The sequence below is a fragment of the Oryctolagus cuniculus genome, chromosome Y, assembly GCF_051225735.1.
Source record: "Oryctolagus cuniculus isolate XC-2025 breed Fujian yellow rabbit chromosome Y, ASM5122573v1, whole genome shotgun sequence".
NCBI classification, from domain to species: Eukaryota; Metazoa; Chordata; class Mammalia; order Lagomorpha; family Leporidae; genus Oryctolagus; species Oryctolagus cuniculus.
Window position 1 is genome coordinate 106,369 of NC_142889.1, and position 18,712 is coordinate 125,080.

Sequence of the window (18,712 nt, forward strand, 5' to 3'; positions counted from 1 at the left end):
ATGAGTAGTATTAATACTGAGTCACCTTTGACCGCTGCCGGAGTATTAATGCCGAGTCACGGCTCTGCTAGCAGAGTATTATTAATACCGGGTCACCTTTGACCCCTGCCGGAGTATTAATGCCGAGTCACGGCTCTGCTAGCAGAGTAGTATTAATACTGAGTCACCTTTGACCCCTGCCGGAGTATTAATGCCGAGTCACGGCTCTGCTAGCAGAGTAGTATTAATACTGAGTCACCTTTGACCCCTGCCGGAGTATTGATTCCGAGTCACGGCTCTGCTAGCAGAGTATTGTTAATACTGAGTCACCTTTGACCCCTGCCAGAGTATTAATGCCGAGTCACGGCTCTGCTAGCAGAGTATTATTAATACTGAGTCACCTTTGACCCCTGCCGGAGTATTAATGCCGAGTCACGGCTCTGCTAGCAGAGTAGTATTAATACTGAGTCACCTTTGACCCCTGCCGGAGTATTGATTCCGAGTCACGGCTCTGCTAGCAGAGTATTATTAATGCTGAGTCAACTTTGACCGCTGCCGGAGTATTAATGCCGAGTCACGGCTCTGCTAGCAGAGTATTATTAATACCGAGTCACCTTTGACCACTGCTGTAGTATTAATGCTGAGTCAGATTTGACCCCTGCCAGAGTATTAATGCCGAGTCACGGCTCTGCTAGCAGAGTATTATTAATACCGAGTCACCTTTGACCCCTGCCGGAGTATTAATGCCGAGTCACGGCTCTGCTAGCAGAGTATTATTAATACTGAGTCACCTTTGACCCCTGCCGGAGTATTAATGCTGAGTCAGCTTTGACCCCTGTCGGAGTATTAATGCCGAGTCACGGCTCTGCTAGCAGAGTATTATTAATACTGAGTCACCTTTGACCCCTGCCGGAGTATTAATGCCGAGTCACGGCTCTGCTAGCAGAGTATTATTAATACTGAGTCACATTTGACCACTGCTGGAGTATTAATGCTGTGTCAGATTTGACCCCTGCCGGAGTATTAATGCCGAGTCACGGCTCTGCTAGCAGAGTATTATTAATACTGAGTCACCTTTGACCCCTCCCGGAGTATTAATGCTGAGTCAGCATTGACCCCTGCCGGAGTATTAATGCCGAGTCACGGCTCTGCTAGCAGAGTAGTATTAATACTGAGTCACCTTTGACCCCTGCCGGAGTATTAATGCCGAGTCAAGGCTCTGCTAGCAGAGTATTATTAATACTGAGTCACCTTTGACCCCTGCCGGAGTATTAATGCCGAGTCACGGCTCTGCTAGCAGAGTATTATTAATACTGAGTCACCTTTGACCCCTGCCGGAGTATTAATGCCGAGTCACGGCTCTGCTAGCAGAGTATTATTAATACTGAGTCACCTTTGACCCCTGCCGGAGTATTAATGCCGAGTCACGGCTCTGCTAGCAGATGAGTAGTATTAATACCGGGTCACCTTTGACCCCTGCCGGAGTATTAATGCCGAGTCACGGCTCTGCTAGCAGAGTGAGTATTAATACCGAGTACCTTTGACCCCTTCCAGAGTATTAATGCCGAGTCACGGCTCTGCTAGCAGAGTATTATTAACACTGAGTCACCTTTGACCCCTGCCGGAGTATTAATGCCGAGTCACGGCTCTGCTAGCAGAGTGAGTATTAATACCGAGTACCTTTGACCCCTTCCAGAGTATTAATGCCGAGTCACGGCTCTGCTAGCAGAGTAGTATTAATACTGAGTCACCTTTGACCCCTGCCGGAGTATTAATGCCGAGTCACGGCTCTGCTAGCAGAGTAGTATTAATACTGAGTCACCTTTGACCCCTGCCGGAGTATTGATTCCGAGTCACGGCTCTGCTAGCAGAGTATTGTTAATACTGAGTCACCTTTGACCCCTGCCAGAGTATTAATGCCGAGTCACGGCTCTGCTAGCAGAGTATTATTAATACTGAGTCACCTTTGACCCCTGCCGGAGTATTAATGCCGAGTCACGGCTCTGCTAGCAGAGTAGTATTAATACTGAGTCACCTTTGACCCCTGCCGGAGTATTGATTCCGAGTCATGGCTCTGCTAGCAGAGTATTATTAATGCTGAGTCAACTTTGACCGCTGCCGGAGTATTAATGCCGAGTCACGGCTCTGCTAGCAGAGTATTATTAATACCGAGTCACCTTTGACCACTGCTGTAGTATTAATGCTGAGTCAGATTTGACCCCTGCCAGAGTATTAATGCCGAGTCACGGCTCTGCTAGCAGAGTATTATTAATACCGAGTCACCTTTGACCCCTTCCGGAGTATTAATGCCGAGTCACGGCTCTGCTAGCAGAGTATTATTAATACTGAGTCACCTTTGACCCCTGCCGGAGTATTAATGCTGAGTCAGCTTTGACCCCTGTCGGAGTATTAATGCCGAGTCACGGCTCTGCTAGCAGAGTATTATTAATACTGAGTCACCTTTGACCCCTGCCGGAGTATTAATGCCGAGTCACGGCTCTGCTAGCAGAGTATTATTAATACTGAGTCACATTTGACCACTGCTGGAGTATTAATGCTGTGTCAGATTTGACCCCTGCCGGAGTATTAATGCCGAGTCACGGCTCTGCTAGCAGAGCATTATTAATACTGAGTCACCTTTGACCCCTGCCGGAGTATTAATGCCGAGTCACGGCTCTGCTAGCATATGAGTAGTATTAATACTGAGTCACCTTTGACCCTTGCCGGAGTATTAATGCCGAGTCACGGCTCCGCTAGCAGAGTAGTATTAATACTGGGTCACCTTTGACCCCTGCCGGAGTATTAATGCCGAGTCACGGCTCTGCTAGCAGATGGGTAGTATTAATACCGAGTCACCTTTGATCCCACCCGGAGTATTAATGCCGAGTCACGGCTCTGCTAGCAGAGTATTGTTAATACTGAGTCACCTTTGACCCCTGCCGGAGTATTAATGCCGAGTCACGGCTCTGCTAGCAGAGTGAATAGTATTAATACCGAGTCACCTTTGACCCCTGCCGGAGTATTAATGCCGAGTCACGGCTCTGCTAGCAGAGTATTATTAATACTGAGTCACCTTTGACCCCTGCCGGAGAATTAATGCCGAGTCATGGCTCTGCTAGCAGAGTATTATTAATACTGAGTCACCTTTGACCCCTGCCAGAGTATTAATGCTATTATTAATACTGAGTCACCTTTGACCCCTGCTGGAGTATTAATGCCGAGCCACGGCTCTGCTAGCAGATGAGTAGTAGTAATACTGAGTCCACTTTGACCCCTGCCGGAGTATTAATGCCAAGTCACGGCTCTGCTAGCAGAGTATTATTAATACCGAGTCACCTTTGACCCCTGCCAGAGTATTAATGCCGAGTCATGTCTCTGCTAACAGAGTAGTATTAATACTGGGTCACCTTTGACCCCTGCCGGAGTATTACTGCCGAGTCACGGCTCTGCTAGCGGATTATTAATAATACTGAGTCACCTTTGACCCCTGCCGGAGTATTAATGCCGAGTCACGGCTCTGCTAGCAGAGTAGTATTAATACTGAGTCACCTTTGACCCCTGCCGGAGTATTGATTCCGAGTCACGGCTCTGCTAGCAGAGTATTGTTAATACTGAGTCACCTTTGACCCCTGCCAGAGTATTAATGCCGAGTCACGGCTCTGCTAGCAGAGTATTATTAATACTGAGTCACCTTTGACCCCTGCCGGAGTATTAATGCCGAGTCACGGCTCTGCTAGCAGAGTAGTATTAATACTGAGTCACCTTTGACCCCTGCCGGAGTATTGATTCCGAGTCACGGCTCTGCTAGCAGAGTATTATTAATGCTGAGTCAACTTTGACCGCTGCCGGAGTATTAATGCCGAGTCACGGCTCTGCTAGCAGATGAGTAGTATTAATACTGAGTCACCTTTGACCCCTGCTGGAGTATTAATGCCGAGTCATGGCTCTGCTAACAGAGTAGTATTAATACTGGGTCACCTTTGACCCCTGCCGGAGTATTAATGCCGAGTCACGGCTCTGCTAGCAGAGTATTATTAATGCTGATTCACCTTTGACCCCTGCCGGAGTATTAATGCCGAGTCATGGCTCTGCTAACAGAGTAGTATTAATACTGGGTCACCTTAGACCCCTGCCGGAGTATTACTGCCGAGTCACGGCTCTGCTAGCGGATTATTAATAATACTGAGTCACCTTTGACCCCTGCCGGAGTATTAATGCCGAGTCACGGCTCTGCTAGCAGAGTAGTAATAATACTGAGTCACCTTTGACCCCTGCCGGAGTATTAATGCCGAGTCACGGCTCTGCTAGCAGATGAGTAGTATTAATACTGAGTCACCTTTGACCCCTGCTGGAGTATTAATGCCGATTCACGGCTCTGCTAGCAGATGAGTAGTATTAATACCGAGTCACCTTTGACCCCTGCCGGAGTATTAATGCCAAGTCACGGCTCTGCTAGCGGAGTGAGTATTATTAATACTGAGTCACCTTTGACACCTGCCGGAGTATTAATGCCGATTCACGGCTCTGCTAGCAGATGAGTAGTATTAATACCGAGTCACCTTTGACCCCTGCCGGAGTATTAATGCCGAGTCACGGCTCTGCTAGCAGAGTGAGTATTATTAATACTGAGTCACCTTTGACACCTGCCGGAGTATTAATGCCGAGTCACGGCTCTGCTAGCAGAGTATTATTAATACTGAGTCACCTTTGACCCCTGCCTGAGTATTAATACCGAGTCACCTTTGACCCATGCCAGAGTATTAATACCGAGTCATGGCACTGCTATCAGAGTATTATTAATACTGAGTCACATTTGACCCCTGCCAGAGTATTAATGCTGAGTATTAATGCCGAGTCACGGCTCTGCTAGCAGAGTAGTATTAATACTGAGTCACCTTTGACCCCTGCCGGAGTATTAATGCCGAGTCACGGCTCTGCTGGCAGAGTATTATTAATACTGAGTCACCTTTGACCCCTGCCGGAGTATTAATGCCGAGTCACGGCTCTGCTAGCAGAGTATTATTAATACTGAGTCACCTTTGACCCCTGCCTGAGTATTAATACCGAGTCACCTTTGACCCATGCCAGAGTATTAATACCGAGTCATGGCACTGCTATCAGAGTATTATTAATACTGAGTCACCTTTGACCCCTGCCGGAGTATTAATGCTGAGTCAGCTTTGACCCCTGACGGAGTATTAATGCCGAGTCACGGCTCTGCTAGCAGAGTATTATTAATACTGAGTCACCTTTGACCCCTGCCGGAGTATTAATGCTGAGTCAGCTTTGACCCCTGACGGAGTATTAATGCCGAGTCACGGCTCTGCTAGCAGAGTATTATTAATACTGAGTCACCTTTGACCCCTGCCGGAGTATTAATGCCGAGTCACGGCTCTGCTAGCAGAGTATTATTAATACTGAGTCACCTTTGACCCCTGCCGGAGTATTAATGCTGAGTATTAATGCCGAGTCATGGCTCTGCTAGCAGAGTATTATTAATGCTGAGTCACGTTTGACACCTGCCGGAGTATTAATGCCGAGTCACGGCTCTGCTAGCAGATGAGTATTATTAATACTGAGTCACCTTGGACCCCTGCCGGAGTATTAATGCTGAGTCAGCTTTGACCCCTGCCGGAGTATTAATGCCGAGTCACGGCTCTGCTAGCAGAGTATTATTAATACTGAGTCACCTTTGACCCCTGCCGGAGTATTAATGCTGAGTATTAATGCCGAGTCACGGCTCTGCTAGCAGAGTATTATTAATGCTGAGTCACGTTTGACCCCTGCCGGAGTATTAATGCCGAGTCACGGCTCTGCTAGCAGATGAGTATTATTAATGCTGAGTCACCTTTGACCCCTGCCGGAGTATTAATGCCGAGTCACGGCTCTGCTAGCAGAGTATTATTAATACTGAGTCACCTTTGACCCCTGCCGGAGTATTAATGCTGAGTATTAATGCCGAGTCACGGCTCTGCTAGCAGAGTATTATTAATACTGAGTCACCTTTGACCCCTGCCGGAGTATTAATGCTGAGTATTAATGCCGAGTCACGGCTCTGCTAGCAGAGTATTATTAATGCTGAGTCACGTTTGACCCCTGCCGGAGTATTAATGCCGAGTCACGGCTCTGCTAGCAGAGTATTATTAATGCTGAGTCACCTTTGACCCCTGCCGGAGTATTAATGCCGACGGCTCTGCTAGCAGATGAGTAGTATTAATACTGAGTCACCTTTGACCCCTGCCGGAGTATTAATGCCGAGTCACGGCTCTGCTAGCAGATGAGTAGTATTAATACTGAGTCACCTTTGACCCCTGCCGGAGTATTAATGCCGAGTCACGGCTCTGCTAGCAGAGTATTATTAATACCGAGTCACCTTTGACCCCTGCCGGAGTATTAATGCTGAGTCAGCTTTGACCCCTGACGGAGTATTAATGCCGAGTCACGGCTCTGCTAGCAGAGTATTATTAATGCTGAGTCACGTTTGACCCCTGCCGGAGTATTAATGCCGAGTCACGGCTCTGCTAGCAGAGTATTATTAATGCTGAGTCACCTTTGACCCCTGCCGGAGTATTAATGCCGACGGCTCTGCTAGCAGATGAGTAGTATTAATACTGAGTCACCTTTGACCCCTGCCGGAGTATTAATGCCGAGTCACGGCTCTGCTAGCAGATGAGTAGTATTAATACTGAGTCACCTTTGACCCCTGCCGGAGTATTAATGCCGAGTCACGGCTCTGCTAGCAGAGTATTATTAATACCGAGTCACCTTTGACCCCTGCCGGAGTATTAATGCTGAGTATTAATGCCGAGTCACGGCTCTGCTAGCAGAGTATTATTAATACTGAGTCACCTTTGACCCCTGCCGGAGTATTAATGCCGAGTCGCGGCTCTGCTAGCAGAGTATTATTAATACTGAGTCACCTTTGACCCCTGCCGGAGTATTAATGCCGAGTCATGGCTCTGCTAGCAGAGTATTATTAATACCGAGTCACCTTTGACCCCTGCCGGCCTCTCCAGGGTTTTTAGACGGGAATCCAACCCGCGGTTGCCAGAAGCCTACCGGGCCAGGCACGTTGGCGGGCGTGAGTGATTTGTGTCAACTCCGCGGCGGCGGGGAGACTCCGGCCTTCCCGGTGGCGGCAGGCCGAGCTGACCGGCCGGCACGGACGGGGTCGGTAGCAGGTGTTTTAACTCGGCATTTCCTTGAAGTGTGTGTTGAGCGAATACTAAAAATACTGGTCTAGATCTTTGCTGGACGTGGAGACACTGACTCTTTGCCGCCTGGAATTGGCAGTGAACGGCAGAGCTGGAGTGGACATTGGCAGGTACCACCGGATGTGTCCCGGCTCACAGAACGACCAGTACCCTCCGGTGCCGACCGCGGGGGACAGGGCTGGCCCCCGGCCCGGTCCAGGTAAATCCGTACGGCCTCGGGGTGACCCCTCACAGCAAGTCCTCTTTGCTACCCCTCGTGATGGCTTTCGGTTTGACGTTTCACGTTCTGCTTGACGCAGTCACGTGTGCGCTCGGGCCTGGCCCTCGAAATATTGTCGGCCATCTTTCTTTTCTCTCGCCCCTTGTCCATTGTCACCCCGCGTTTCTCCACTTTGTTCTGCCACCACCCTCTGCCCTGACTGACTGGGTGTCACGGTCAGCCGTGTCTGGGCGTTAGGCAGAAAACTCTCCACGTCGGGGCCACCTGACTGACTCGGTGTCACGGTCAGCCGTGTCTGGGCATTAGGCAGAAAACTGTCCACGTCGGGGCCACCTGACTGACTCGGTGTCACGGTCAGCCGTGTCTGGGCGTTAGGCATGAAACTCTCCACGTCGGGGCCACCTGACTGACTGGGTGTCACGGTCAGCCGTGTCTGGGCATTAGGCATGAAACTGTCCACGTCGGGGCCTCCTGACTGACTCGGTGTCACGGTCAGCCGTGTCTGGGCTTTAGGCAGAAAACTCTCCACGTCGGGGCACCTGACTGACTCGGTGTCCCAGTCAGCCGTGTCTGGGCATTAGGCATGAAACTGTCCACGTCGGGGCACCTGACTGACTCGGTGTCACGGTCAGCCGTGTCTGGGCGTTAGGCATGAAACTCCCCACGTCGGGGCCACCTGACTGACTCGGTGTCACGGTCAGCCGTGTCTGGGCATTAGGCAGAAAACTCTCCACGTCGGGGCCTCCTGACTGACTCGGGGTCACGGTCAGCCGTGTCTGGGCATTAGGCAGAAAACTCTCCACGTCGGGGCACTACGTGGCCGTGTCCACTGGGGCTCCCAGAGCGCCGTGAGCGCCCCTAGACGTGTTGGTTGGCGGGCTCACTGCTTTGCGCCCCCGATTTAGCCGCCGTCACCACCTTTCAGAGGCCGTGACGGCCGGATCGCGGATCCCAGGACTCGGTTCCCGCCAGGTAGGTTGGATGAGGCCGCGTGCCCGTCTCCCGAGGGACACTGGCCGGCCTCTGGGGGTGGCCGGCGGGCAGCCGGACGTGTGCCACCTGCTTGGGGAGCCCGGGACGGGGCAGGGGGCAGACGGCCTTCGTTTCAAGAATACGTGTGGGAAACCGCGAGATGGATCTGTATCAGAATTCAGAGGGTTTTGGGTTTTTTTTTTTTTTTGACCCGGTGATGGTGCACTCACGGGGTCACGTGACTGGTTCGTGGCGAGCGAGCACGGCGGGACGTGGCGGGTTCCGGCCTCCGGGAGGAACCGAGAGCTCGGAGCTTGACGTCAGAGAGTTAGCGCCCTGCACGACCGAAAATGAATCTTGACGTGAAAGGAAGGGGGGAGGGAGTGGGGAGGGTTGCGGGTGCGAGGGACATTATGGGGGGAGGGGAGTGCACCCTGCACCCGCACGGGAGACCAGGAGAAGCACCTGGCTCCTGCCATCGGATTGGCACAGTGCGCCGGCCGCGGCGGCCATCTTGGAAGGCAAACCAATGGCAAAAAGGAAGACCTTCTCTCTGTCTCTCTCTCTCACTGTCCACTCTGCCTGTCAATAATAATAATAATAATAATAATAAAAAGAAAAGAAAATGTCCAGGAGAACTGGAATTAAAATGGTGTAAAATAAGTGACATCTACGCAAGACGTTTTAATACACATTTTTTCCCCAGGTATTCAAAACCTTTTTTTTTGTCCCAAAATGAACTCACACTTTTTAACTAAAAGTGTTCAGCTCTGTCTGCTTTTAGAATCTGAGAGCAGCCACAGACAGTATGCAAATGAACAGGGTGTGGCTGTGCTCCGACACAATCCTGTTTATGGACACGGAAATCTGAATTTCGCGCAATTTTTTTTCTCGCCCTCCAGGACATGTGAAAAGCCGTCGTTGGCGTGCACACACGTGTGCGAGAAAAATCGAACCATCTAAGATTTTTTTTAAAAAAAAAAAAATTTTATTTTCTTACAGATGTGAGAAAGAGACACTGAGATGTTTCTTCCCGTCTCCCGGTTCATGTCCCACAATGCCTCTACAACGGCAGGGCCGAGGCTCGGCGGCACCCGGGAGCCGGGAGCTCCACGCGGCTTCCAGTGTGGGTGGCAGGGGAGCCGCGGACTTGACCTGTCGCCTCCCGGATGCGCTAGCAGGAATGTGGAGCCGAGGTGGGGTCAAGCCAGCCTTGCCGTGTGGATGTGAGAGGGAGGTGGGGTCAAGCCAGCCTTGCCGTGTGGGAGGTGAGAGGGAGGTGGGGTCAAGCCAGCCTTGCCGTGTGGGAGGTGAGAGGGAGGTGGGGTCAAGCCAGCCGTGCCGTGTGGGAGGTGAGAGGGAGGTGGGGTCAAGCCAGCCTTGCCGTGTGGGAGGTGAGAGGGAGGTGGGGTCAAGCCAGCCGTGCCGTGTGGGAGGTGAGAGGGAGGTGGGGTCAAGCCAGCCTTGCCGTGTGGGGTGTCACAGGGAGGTGGGGTCAAGCCAGCCGTGCCGTGTGGGATGTCACAGGGAGGTGGGGTCAAGCCAGCCTTGCCGTGTGGATGTGAGAGGGAGGTGGGGTCAAGCCAGCCTTGCCGTGTGGGGTGTCACAGGGAGGTGGGGTCAAGCCAGCCTTGCCGTGTGGGATGCAGATGTGCCGCGCAGCTGCAGTGAGGCCCAGATAAGTCTGGGTTAGGAGGCTTCCACATACCAGTAGCACTGGCCCCGCCCACCCCCAGACGTCACCAACGCCCCTCCCCCACCCCACCACGGAGGGGGCTCCGTGACCCCCTGCTGAGAGCTGCTTGCGGCCGTTTGAGAGGCAGAGGCGTCCGGCGCCCTCCTCCTGACCCGGCTTGAAAATCTGCGGCCGCCATCACGGACAACGTGGGCTGACCGCTTGGCCCGTCGTGACCGCGCCGCCATGGCGACGGCCATCCGCGAGCCCAAGGACAGAAGGGGGTTTTATTCCGGCGTCCGGCACAAAAGGTTCTAGGGATGCCGGAGACAGAACGGCCATTGAGAGGTGGAGGCGTCGCTGGGTGTTTTCCCCTCCCCCACACCACGTGGTTTATATGTGAACCGTCTCAGGCTAGTGCACACTGGGGTGTTTGTGCTTAAAAAAATTTTAAAAAAAAGTGAACTATTACGGTTCTTTCCCCTTCATGTCGCTTCACGGACGCTCATTTTTGTCTTTTTTTTCTTGTTTTTTTTTTTTCTAAGTACTTCAATGTCACTCGCCAGTTGCAGGTTCTGACTCTTCAACGTGCGGTAGGGGAGACAAGATGGCGGCTGGCGGGGGAGGGGGAGGGTTAGGAATGACCTGCTTGTGCCGCTGGGGCTGGTGGAATTTTTTTTTTTTTAGTAAAAAAAAAGTTGTAATTTCTGACATTCGCTTGAACGAAACTTGAGTGCCGAATCAGAAAAACCAAAATACCCCGTGACCCCCATGACCCCTTCCAAAATGAACACATTGAGATTTTTTTTGCCGGATACACCGACAGTGTCCATCACTGGATCAGGTCGTCCTGGTCACCTCCCCTCCCCCCCGGGAAAACCCCGGCTCTGCCAAAGCAATTCCGTGCCCTTCTTGGACCCTCCGACGGGGTCACGGCCTGGTGATGACCTCTGTGGCCCTCGGGAGATTAAGATGGCGGGAAAGCCGGCGGCCCGGGGCCTTCCCTGCTGGCGTGTCCATGAGGGCCTTGCCCGATCACGGCTTCTCTCTCTCTCTCTCTCTCTCTCTCTCTCTCTCGTCTGGGTTCAGGCTGCTTCGAGTGCTGCATCCGGTGTCTGGGCGGCGTCCCGTACGCGTCGCTGGTGGCCACCATCCTCTGCTTCTCCGGGGTCGCCTTGTTCTGCGGCTGCGGGCACGTGGCGCTGGCGGGCACCGTGGCGATCCTGGAACAGCACTTCTCCACCAACGCCAGCGACCACGCCTCGCTGAGTGAGGTGTAAGTACCGCCGCGGCGGTTGCGGGAGTCTGGGGGCCGGCGCCACCGCGGCTCACCCGGCTAATCCTCCACGGCTCACCTGGCTAATCCTCCACGGCTCACCTGGCTAATCCTCCGTGGCTCACCCGGCTAATCCTCCACGGCTCACCCGGCTAATCCTCCACGGCTCACCTGGCTAATCCTCCACCTTGCGGGTTCTAGTCCCGGTCCGAGTCCCGGTTGCCCCTCTTCCAGGCCAGGGAGGGCAGTGGAGGATGGACCCTGCACCCCCATGGGAGACCGGGAGGAAGCACCTGGCCCCCGCCATCGGATTGGCACAGCCCCCGCCATCGGATTGGCACAGCCCCCGCCACGGCGGCCATCTTGGAAGGTGAACCAACGGCAAAGGAAGACCTTTCTCTCTCTCTGTGTCTCTCTCTCTCACTGTCCACTCTGCTTGTCCAAAAATAAAATAAAAATAAAAAAAAAGACTATCTGAAGGGGGACATCCTCCGGAAGGAGATTAAAACCTAAAAAAAAATTTTTTAAACATAAAGACTGATTTATGTGAAAGAGTTGGAGGGGTCTTCCGTCCGCTGGTTCACTTTCGCCGGAGCTGTGCCGATCCGGAGCCGGGAGCCTCTTCAGGGTCTCATGTGGGGGTACAGGGGGGTCCAAGGACTCGGGCCGTCGTCCACTGCTTTCCCAGGCCACAGCAGAGAGCTGGACAGGAAGTGGAGCAGCCGGGACTCGAACCCGCGCCCAACTTCAATCCTCTGTATCTGTATCTGTCCAACTATTTTGAAATCGCTGGTTTCCGTGGCGACTTCCCACGTCCCTTGAGGCGTGACGACACGCTATTGGTCAAGGATAGAAGACGCAGTCGGGGGGCAGAGGCGGTTCTTCCGTTTGCTTCCGGTCAGTTTTAAGTTTTTTAAAATGAGTATAAACTTCCTGGATTCCGACAAGCTAAACAAGTAATCTGATGACTTGCCCTGGAGGTCTCCAACTCCTCAAAGGAGGAGCCCTGGGGGACCCGGATGTGGCCCTGGAGGGACCTAGAAGTGGCCCTGGGGGACCCGGATGTGGCCCTGGAGGGACCTAGATGTGGCCCTGGGGGACCCGGATGTGGCTCAGGGGGACCCGGAAGTGGTCCTGGGGGACCCGGATGTGGCCCTGGAGACCCGGATGTGGCCCTGGAGGGACCTAGAAGTGGCCCTGGGGGACCCGGATGTGGCCCTGGAGACCCGGATGTGGCCCTGGGGGACCCGGAAGTAGCCCTGGGGGACCCGGATGTGGCCCTGGGAGACCCGGATGTGGCCCTGGGGGACCCGGATGTGGCCCTGGAGACCCGGAAGTGGCCCTGGAGAACCGGAAGTGGCCCTGGGGGACCTAGATGTGGCCCTGGGGGACCCAGAAGTGGCCCTGGGGGACCCGGATGTGGCCCTGGAGGGACCCGGAAGTGGCCCTGGAGACCCGGATGTGGCCCTGGGGGACTCGGATGTGGCCCTCGGGGACCCGGATGTGGTCCTGGAGACCCGGATGTGGCCCTGGGGGACCCGGATGTGGCACTGGGGGACCTGGATGTGGCCCTGGAGACCCGGATGTGGCCCTGGGGGACCCGGGTGTGGCCCTGGGGGACCCGGGTGTTGTCCTGGGGGACCCGGATGTGGCCCTGGAGACCCGGATGTGGCCCTGGGGGACCTGGATGTGGCCCTGGAGGGACCCGGGTGTGGCCCTGGAGACACGGCCCATAGTTCGCGTGTCAGTTGGTATCCGGAGTGGGGAGGGCTGGCGCGGACACGAGGTGTGCTGTCGTTTGTCGCGGTAGCATTCTCTGTGGGGATTGTCCTCTTTCAGGTATCATTCCTTGGAATGCTTTCCCCGGAAAAATATGTGGTTCCGCCCTGGAGAACATCTGCAACACAAACGAGGTAACCTGCGCCCCGAGTGCCGTGGGCTCACACATGGCCGCCGTGAGCGAGTGAGACGCAAGATGGCCGCCATGAGCGAGTGAGACACAAGATGGCCGCCATGAGCGAGTGAGACGCGAGGTGGCCGCCATGAGCGAGTGAGACGCGAGGTGGCCGCCGTGAGCGAGTGAGACGCAAGATGGCCGCCGTGAGCGAGTGAGACGCGAGATGGCCGCCATGAGCGAGTGAGACGCGAGATGGCCGCCACGAGCGAGTGAGGTGCAAGATGGCCGCCGTGAGCGAGTGAGACGCGAGATGGCCGCCGTGAGCGAGTGATACGCAAGATGGCCGCTGTGAACGAGATGGCCGCCGTGAGCGAGTGAGATGCAAGATGGCCGCCGTGAGCGAACTGCCCGCTGGAGCGGGCGCCGGCCATTACATCACCCTCCCCACCAAGGCCATAACTCACGCTGGTGCCGTGTTCTTTCCTAGTTCTACGTGTCCTACCACCTGTTCATCGTGGCGTGTGCCGGAGCCGGCGCCACGGTCGTCGCCCTGGTGAGTAACCCCGTCACCCGGCACCCGCCTAGACACACCGACAGATTTCCCTTCCAGCCAGCGTCCGCCACGTCACGCACACTGTAAGCCAAGATGGACGCCGTGACCGGCAGCACGGTCCGCCCGTGCCTGAGCCGAGTTTTTTACGGCACATTATTTTTTTTTTATACCCAGCACAACATCACAGTCAACACACACACACACACACACAGCTAGAAGGATGTTTGGGGACTCGAACCCGCGCCCACATGTCTTACCGTCCTGTCTTGTTCTCTCCCGCCAGCTGACCTACATGATGGCCACCACATATAACTATGCGGTGTTGAAGTTTAAGAGTCGCGACGACTGCTGCACTAAATTCTGAGTTCCGCGAGGCCCGCGCGGGGCTCTAGACAGCGTCTGCCCTGCAGCGCGGACGTCACGCACACGCCAGAGCAGGCGCTCGCTTTGTGCAGTTTTGTCGCAGTAATTTGTAAAATAGCTTCCGTAGCGCTAGACTAACAAGATGGCCGACTGAACCCCGATTACAAAGATCTGATTGGTTCCGCCCGGTAGACTAACAAGATGGCCGACTGTACCCCGATTACAAAGATCTGATTGGTTCTGCCTGGTAGACTAACAAGATGGCCGACTGTACCCCGATTACAGACTCAGATCTGATTGGTTCCGCCCGGTAGACTAACAAGATGGCCGACTGAACCCCGATTACAAAGATCTGATTGGTTCTGCCTGGTAGACTAACAAGATGGCCGACTGTACCCCGAATCACAGACTAAGATCTGATTGGTTCTGCCTGGTAGACTAATAAGATGGCCGACTGTACCCAGAATCACAGACTAAGATCTGATTGGCTCCACCCGGTAGACTAACAAGATGGCCGACTGTACCCCGAATTACAGAGTTAGATCTGATTGGTTCTGCCTGGTAGACTAAGATGGCCGACTGTACCCCGATTACAAAGATCTGATTGGTTCTGCCTGGTAGACTAACAAGATGGCCGACTGTACCCCGAATTACAGACTCAGATTTGACTGGTTCCGCCCGGTAGACTAACAAGATGGCCGACTGTACCCCGAATTACAGACTCAGATTTGACTGGTTGCGCCTGGTAGACTAACAAGATGGCCGACTGTACCCCAATCACAGACTAAGATCTGATTGGTTCTGCCCGGTAGACTAACAAGATGGCCGACTGTACCCAGTTCCGGGTCTGACACTTTCTGACGTCTGACGTCTCCACCTCCAGGAGTTTTTATTGACTGAAAATGAACCGTGTTCCCGTCTCGGGGCCGTGTAGACCCGACAGGCCGAGAGGACGTCACGACAGACGCCCGGCACAGTGCCGCCTGCTCCGTCTGGCTTCTCCCTGGTGACCGCGTGCCGAGTTCACGGTGTCTGTGTGCTGACGCTCCTCTGGCCCTTTTAACACGGAGCGAACTAGTACTGGAGCGCACGCGCGGCTCTGCTAGCAGAGTGAGGAGTATTAATACCGAGTCACCTTTGACCCCTGCCAGAGTATTATTAATGCTGAGTCACCTTTGACCCCTTCCAGAGTATTAATACTGAGTCAGGCTCTGCTAGCAGAGTATTAATACTGAGCCACCTTTGACCCCTGCCAGAGTATTAATGCCGAGTCACGGCTCTGCTAGCAGATGAGTATTATTAATACTGAGTCACCTTTGACCCCTGCCGGAGTATTAATGCCGAGTCACGGCTCTGCTAGCAGATGAGTATTATTAATACTGAGTCACCTTTGACCCCTGCCGGAGTATTAATGCCGAGTCACGGCTCTGCTAGCAGATGAGTAGTATTAATACCGAGTCACCTTTGACCCCTGCCGGAGTATTAATGCCGAGTCACCTTTGACCCCTGCCGGAGTATTAATGCCGAGTCGCGGCTCTGCTAGCAGATGAGTAGTATTAATACTGAGTCACCTTTGACCCCTGTCCGAGTATTAATGCCAAGTCACGGCTCTGCTAGCAGATGAGTAGTATTAATGCCGAGTCACCTTTGACCCCTGCCAGAGTATTAATGCTGAGTCACGCCTCTGCTAGCAGAGTATTATTAATACTGAGTCACCTTTGACCCCTGCCGGAGTATTAATGCCGAGTCACGGCTCTGCTAGCAGAGTATTATTAATACTGAGTCACCTTTGACCCCTGCCGGAGTATTAATGCCGAGTCACGGCTCTGCTAGCAGAGTAGTATTAATACTGAGTCACCTTTGACCGCTGCCGGAGTATTAATGCCGAGTCACGGCTCTGCTAGCAGAGTATTATTAATACTGAGTCACCTTTGACCCCTGCCGGAGTATTAATGCCGAGTCACGGCTCTGCTAGCAGAGTAGTATTAATACTGAGTCACCTTTGACCGCTGCCGGAGTATTAATGCCGAGTCATGGCTCTGCTAGCAGAGTATTATTAATACTGAGTCACCTTTGACCCCTGCCGGAGTATTAATGCCGAGTCACCTTTGACCCCTGCCAGAGTATTAATGCCAAGTCACGGCTCTGCTAGCAGATGAGTAGTATTAATACTGAGTCACCTTTGACCCCTGCCGGAGTATTAATGCCGAGTCACGGCTCTTGTAGCAGAGTATTATTAATACTGAGTCACCTTTGACCCCTGCCGGAGTATTAATGCCGAGTCACGGCTCTGCTAGCAGAGTCAGTAGTATTAATACTGAGTCACCTTTGACCCCTGCCGGAGTATTAATACTGAGTCACCTTTGACCGCTGCCGGAGTATTAATGCCGAGTCACGGCTCTGCTAGCAGAGTAGTATTAATGCTGAGTCAGCTTTGACCCCTTTCAGGGTATTAATGCCGAGTCACGGCTCTGCTAGCAGAGTAATATTAATACTGAGTCACCTTTGACCCCTGCCGGAGTATTAATACCGAGTCACCTTTGACCCCTTCCGGAGTATTAATGCCGAGTCACGGCTCTGCTAGCAGAGTATTATTAATACTGAGTCACCTTTGACCCCTGCCAGAGTATTAATGCCGAGTCACGCCTCTGCTAGCAGAGTATTATTAATACTGAGTCACCTTTGACCCCTGCCGGAGTATTAATGCCGAGTCACGGCTCTGCTAGCAGAGTATTATTAATGCCGAGTCACCTTTGACCCCTGCCGGAGTATTAATGCCGACTCATGGCTCTGCTAGCAGAGTATTATTAATACTGAGTCACCTTTCACCCCTGCCGGAGTATTAATACCGAGTCACCTTTGACCCCTTCCGGAGTATTAATGCCGAGTCACGGCTCTGCTAGCAGAGTAGTATTAATACTGAGTCACCTTTGACCCCTGCCAGAGTATTAATGCCGAGTCACGGCTCTGCTAGCAGAGTATTATTAATACTGAGTCACCTTTGACCCCTGCCGGAGTATTAATGCCGAGTCACGCCTCTGCTAGCAGAGTATTATTAATACTGAGTCACCTTTGACCACTGCCGGAGTATTAATGCCGAGTCACGGCTCTGCTAGCAGAGTATTATTAATACTGAGTCACCTTTGACCCCTGCCGGAGTATTAATGCCGAGTCACCTTTGACCCCTTCTGGAGTATTAATGCCGAGTCACGGCTCTGCTAGCAGAGTATTATTAATACTGAGTCACCTTTGACCACTGCCGGAGTTTAATGCAGAGTCACGGCTCTGCTAGCAGAGTATTATTAACACTGAGTCACCTTTGACCGCTGCCGGAGTATTAATGCCGAGTCACGGCTCTGCTAGCAGAGTAGTATTAATGCTGAGTCAGCTTTGACCCCTTTCAGGGTATTAATGCCGAGTCACGGCTCTGCTAGCAGAGTATTATTAATACTGAGTCACCTTTCACCCCTGCCGGAGTATTAATACCGAGTCACCTTTGACCCCTTCCGGAGTATTAATGCCGAGTCACGGCTCTGCTAGCAGAGTATTATTAATACTGAGTCACCTTTGACCCCTGCCGGAGTATTAATGCCGAGTCACGGCTCTGCTAGCAGATGAGTAGTATTAATACTGAGTCACCTTTGACCCCTGCCGGAGTATTAATGCCGAGTCACGGCTCTGCTAGCAGAGTATTATTAATACTGAGTCACCTTTGACCCCTGCCGGAGTATTAATGCTGAGTCACGCCTCTGCTAGCAGAGTATTATTAATACTGAGTCACTTTTGACCCCTGCCGGAGTATTAATGCCGAGTCACGGCTCTGCTAGCAGAGTATTATTAATGCCGAGTCACCTTTGACCCCTGCCGGAGTATTAATGCCGACTCATGGCTCTGCTAGCAGAGTATTATTAATACTGAGTCACCTTTCACCCCTGCCGGAGTATTAATACCGAGTCACCTTTGACCCCTTCCGGAGTATTAATGCCGAGTCACGGCTCTGCTAGCAGAGTAGTATTAATACTGAGTCACCTTTGACCCCTGCCGGAGTATTAATGCTGAGTCACGCCTCTGCTAGCAGAGTATTATTAATACTGAGTCACTTTTGACCCCTGCCGGAGTATTAATGCAGAGTCACGGCTCTGCTAGCAGAGTATTATTAACACTGAGTCACCTTTGACCGCTGCCGGAGTATTAATGCCGAGTCACGGCTCTGCTAGCAGAGTAGTATTAATGCTGAGTCAGCTTTGACCCCTTTCAGGGTATTAATGCCGAGTCACGGCTCTGCTAGCAGAGTATTATTAATACTGAGTCACCTTTCACCCCTGCCGGAGTATTAATACTGAGTCACCTTTGACCCCTGCCGGAGTATTAATGCCGAGTCACGGCTCTGCTAGCAGATGAGTAGTATTAATACTGAGTCACCTTTGACCCCTGCCGGAGTATTAATGCCGAGTCACGGCTCTGCTAGCAGATGAGTAGTATTAATGCTGAGTCACCTTTGACCCCTGCCGGAGTATTAATGCCGAGTCACGGCTCTGCTAGCAGAGTATTATTAATACTGAG

General features: G+C 52.8%; 1 protein-coding gene across 1 annotated transcript in view; it reads left to right on the top strand.

Moving 5' to 3' along the window:
- LOC138847690 (neuronal membrane glycoprotein M6-b) overlaps nt 1–14,890 on the top strand; it is a 104,301-nt gene extending 89,411 nt beyond the window's left edge. Inside the window, exons 3-9 of the mRNA XM_089325255.1 lie at nt 6,996–7,060; nt 7,273–7,392; nt 11,150–11,337; nt 12,020–12,233; nt 13,176–13,249; nt 13,721–13,786; nt 14,070–14,890. Of these exons, the coding sequence (XP_089181381.1) occupies nt 6,996–7,060; nt 7,273–7,392; nt 11,150–11,337; nt 12,020–12,233; nt 13,176–13,249; nt 13,721–13,786; nt 14,070–14,150 (808 nt within the window). The 3' untranslated portion in view covers nt 14,151–14,890. The remainder of the gene's footprint in view (nt 1–6,995; nt 7,061–7,272; nt 7,393–11,149; nt 11,338–12,019; nt 12,234–13,175; nt 13,250–13,720; nt 13,787–14,069) is intronic.
- Nucleotides 14,891–18,712: the final 3,822 nt, after the last annotated feature.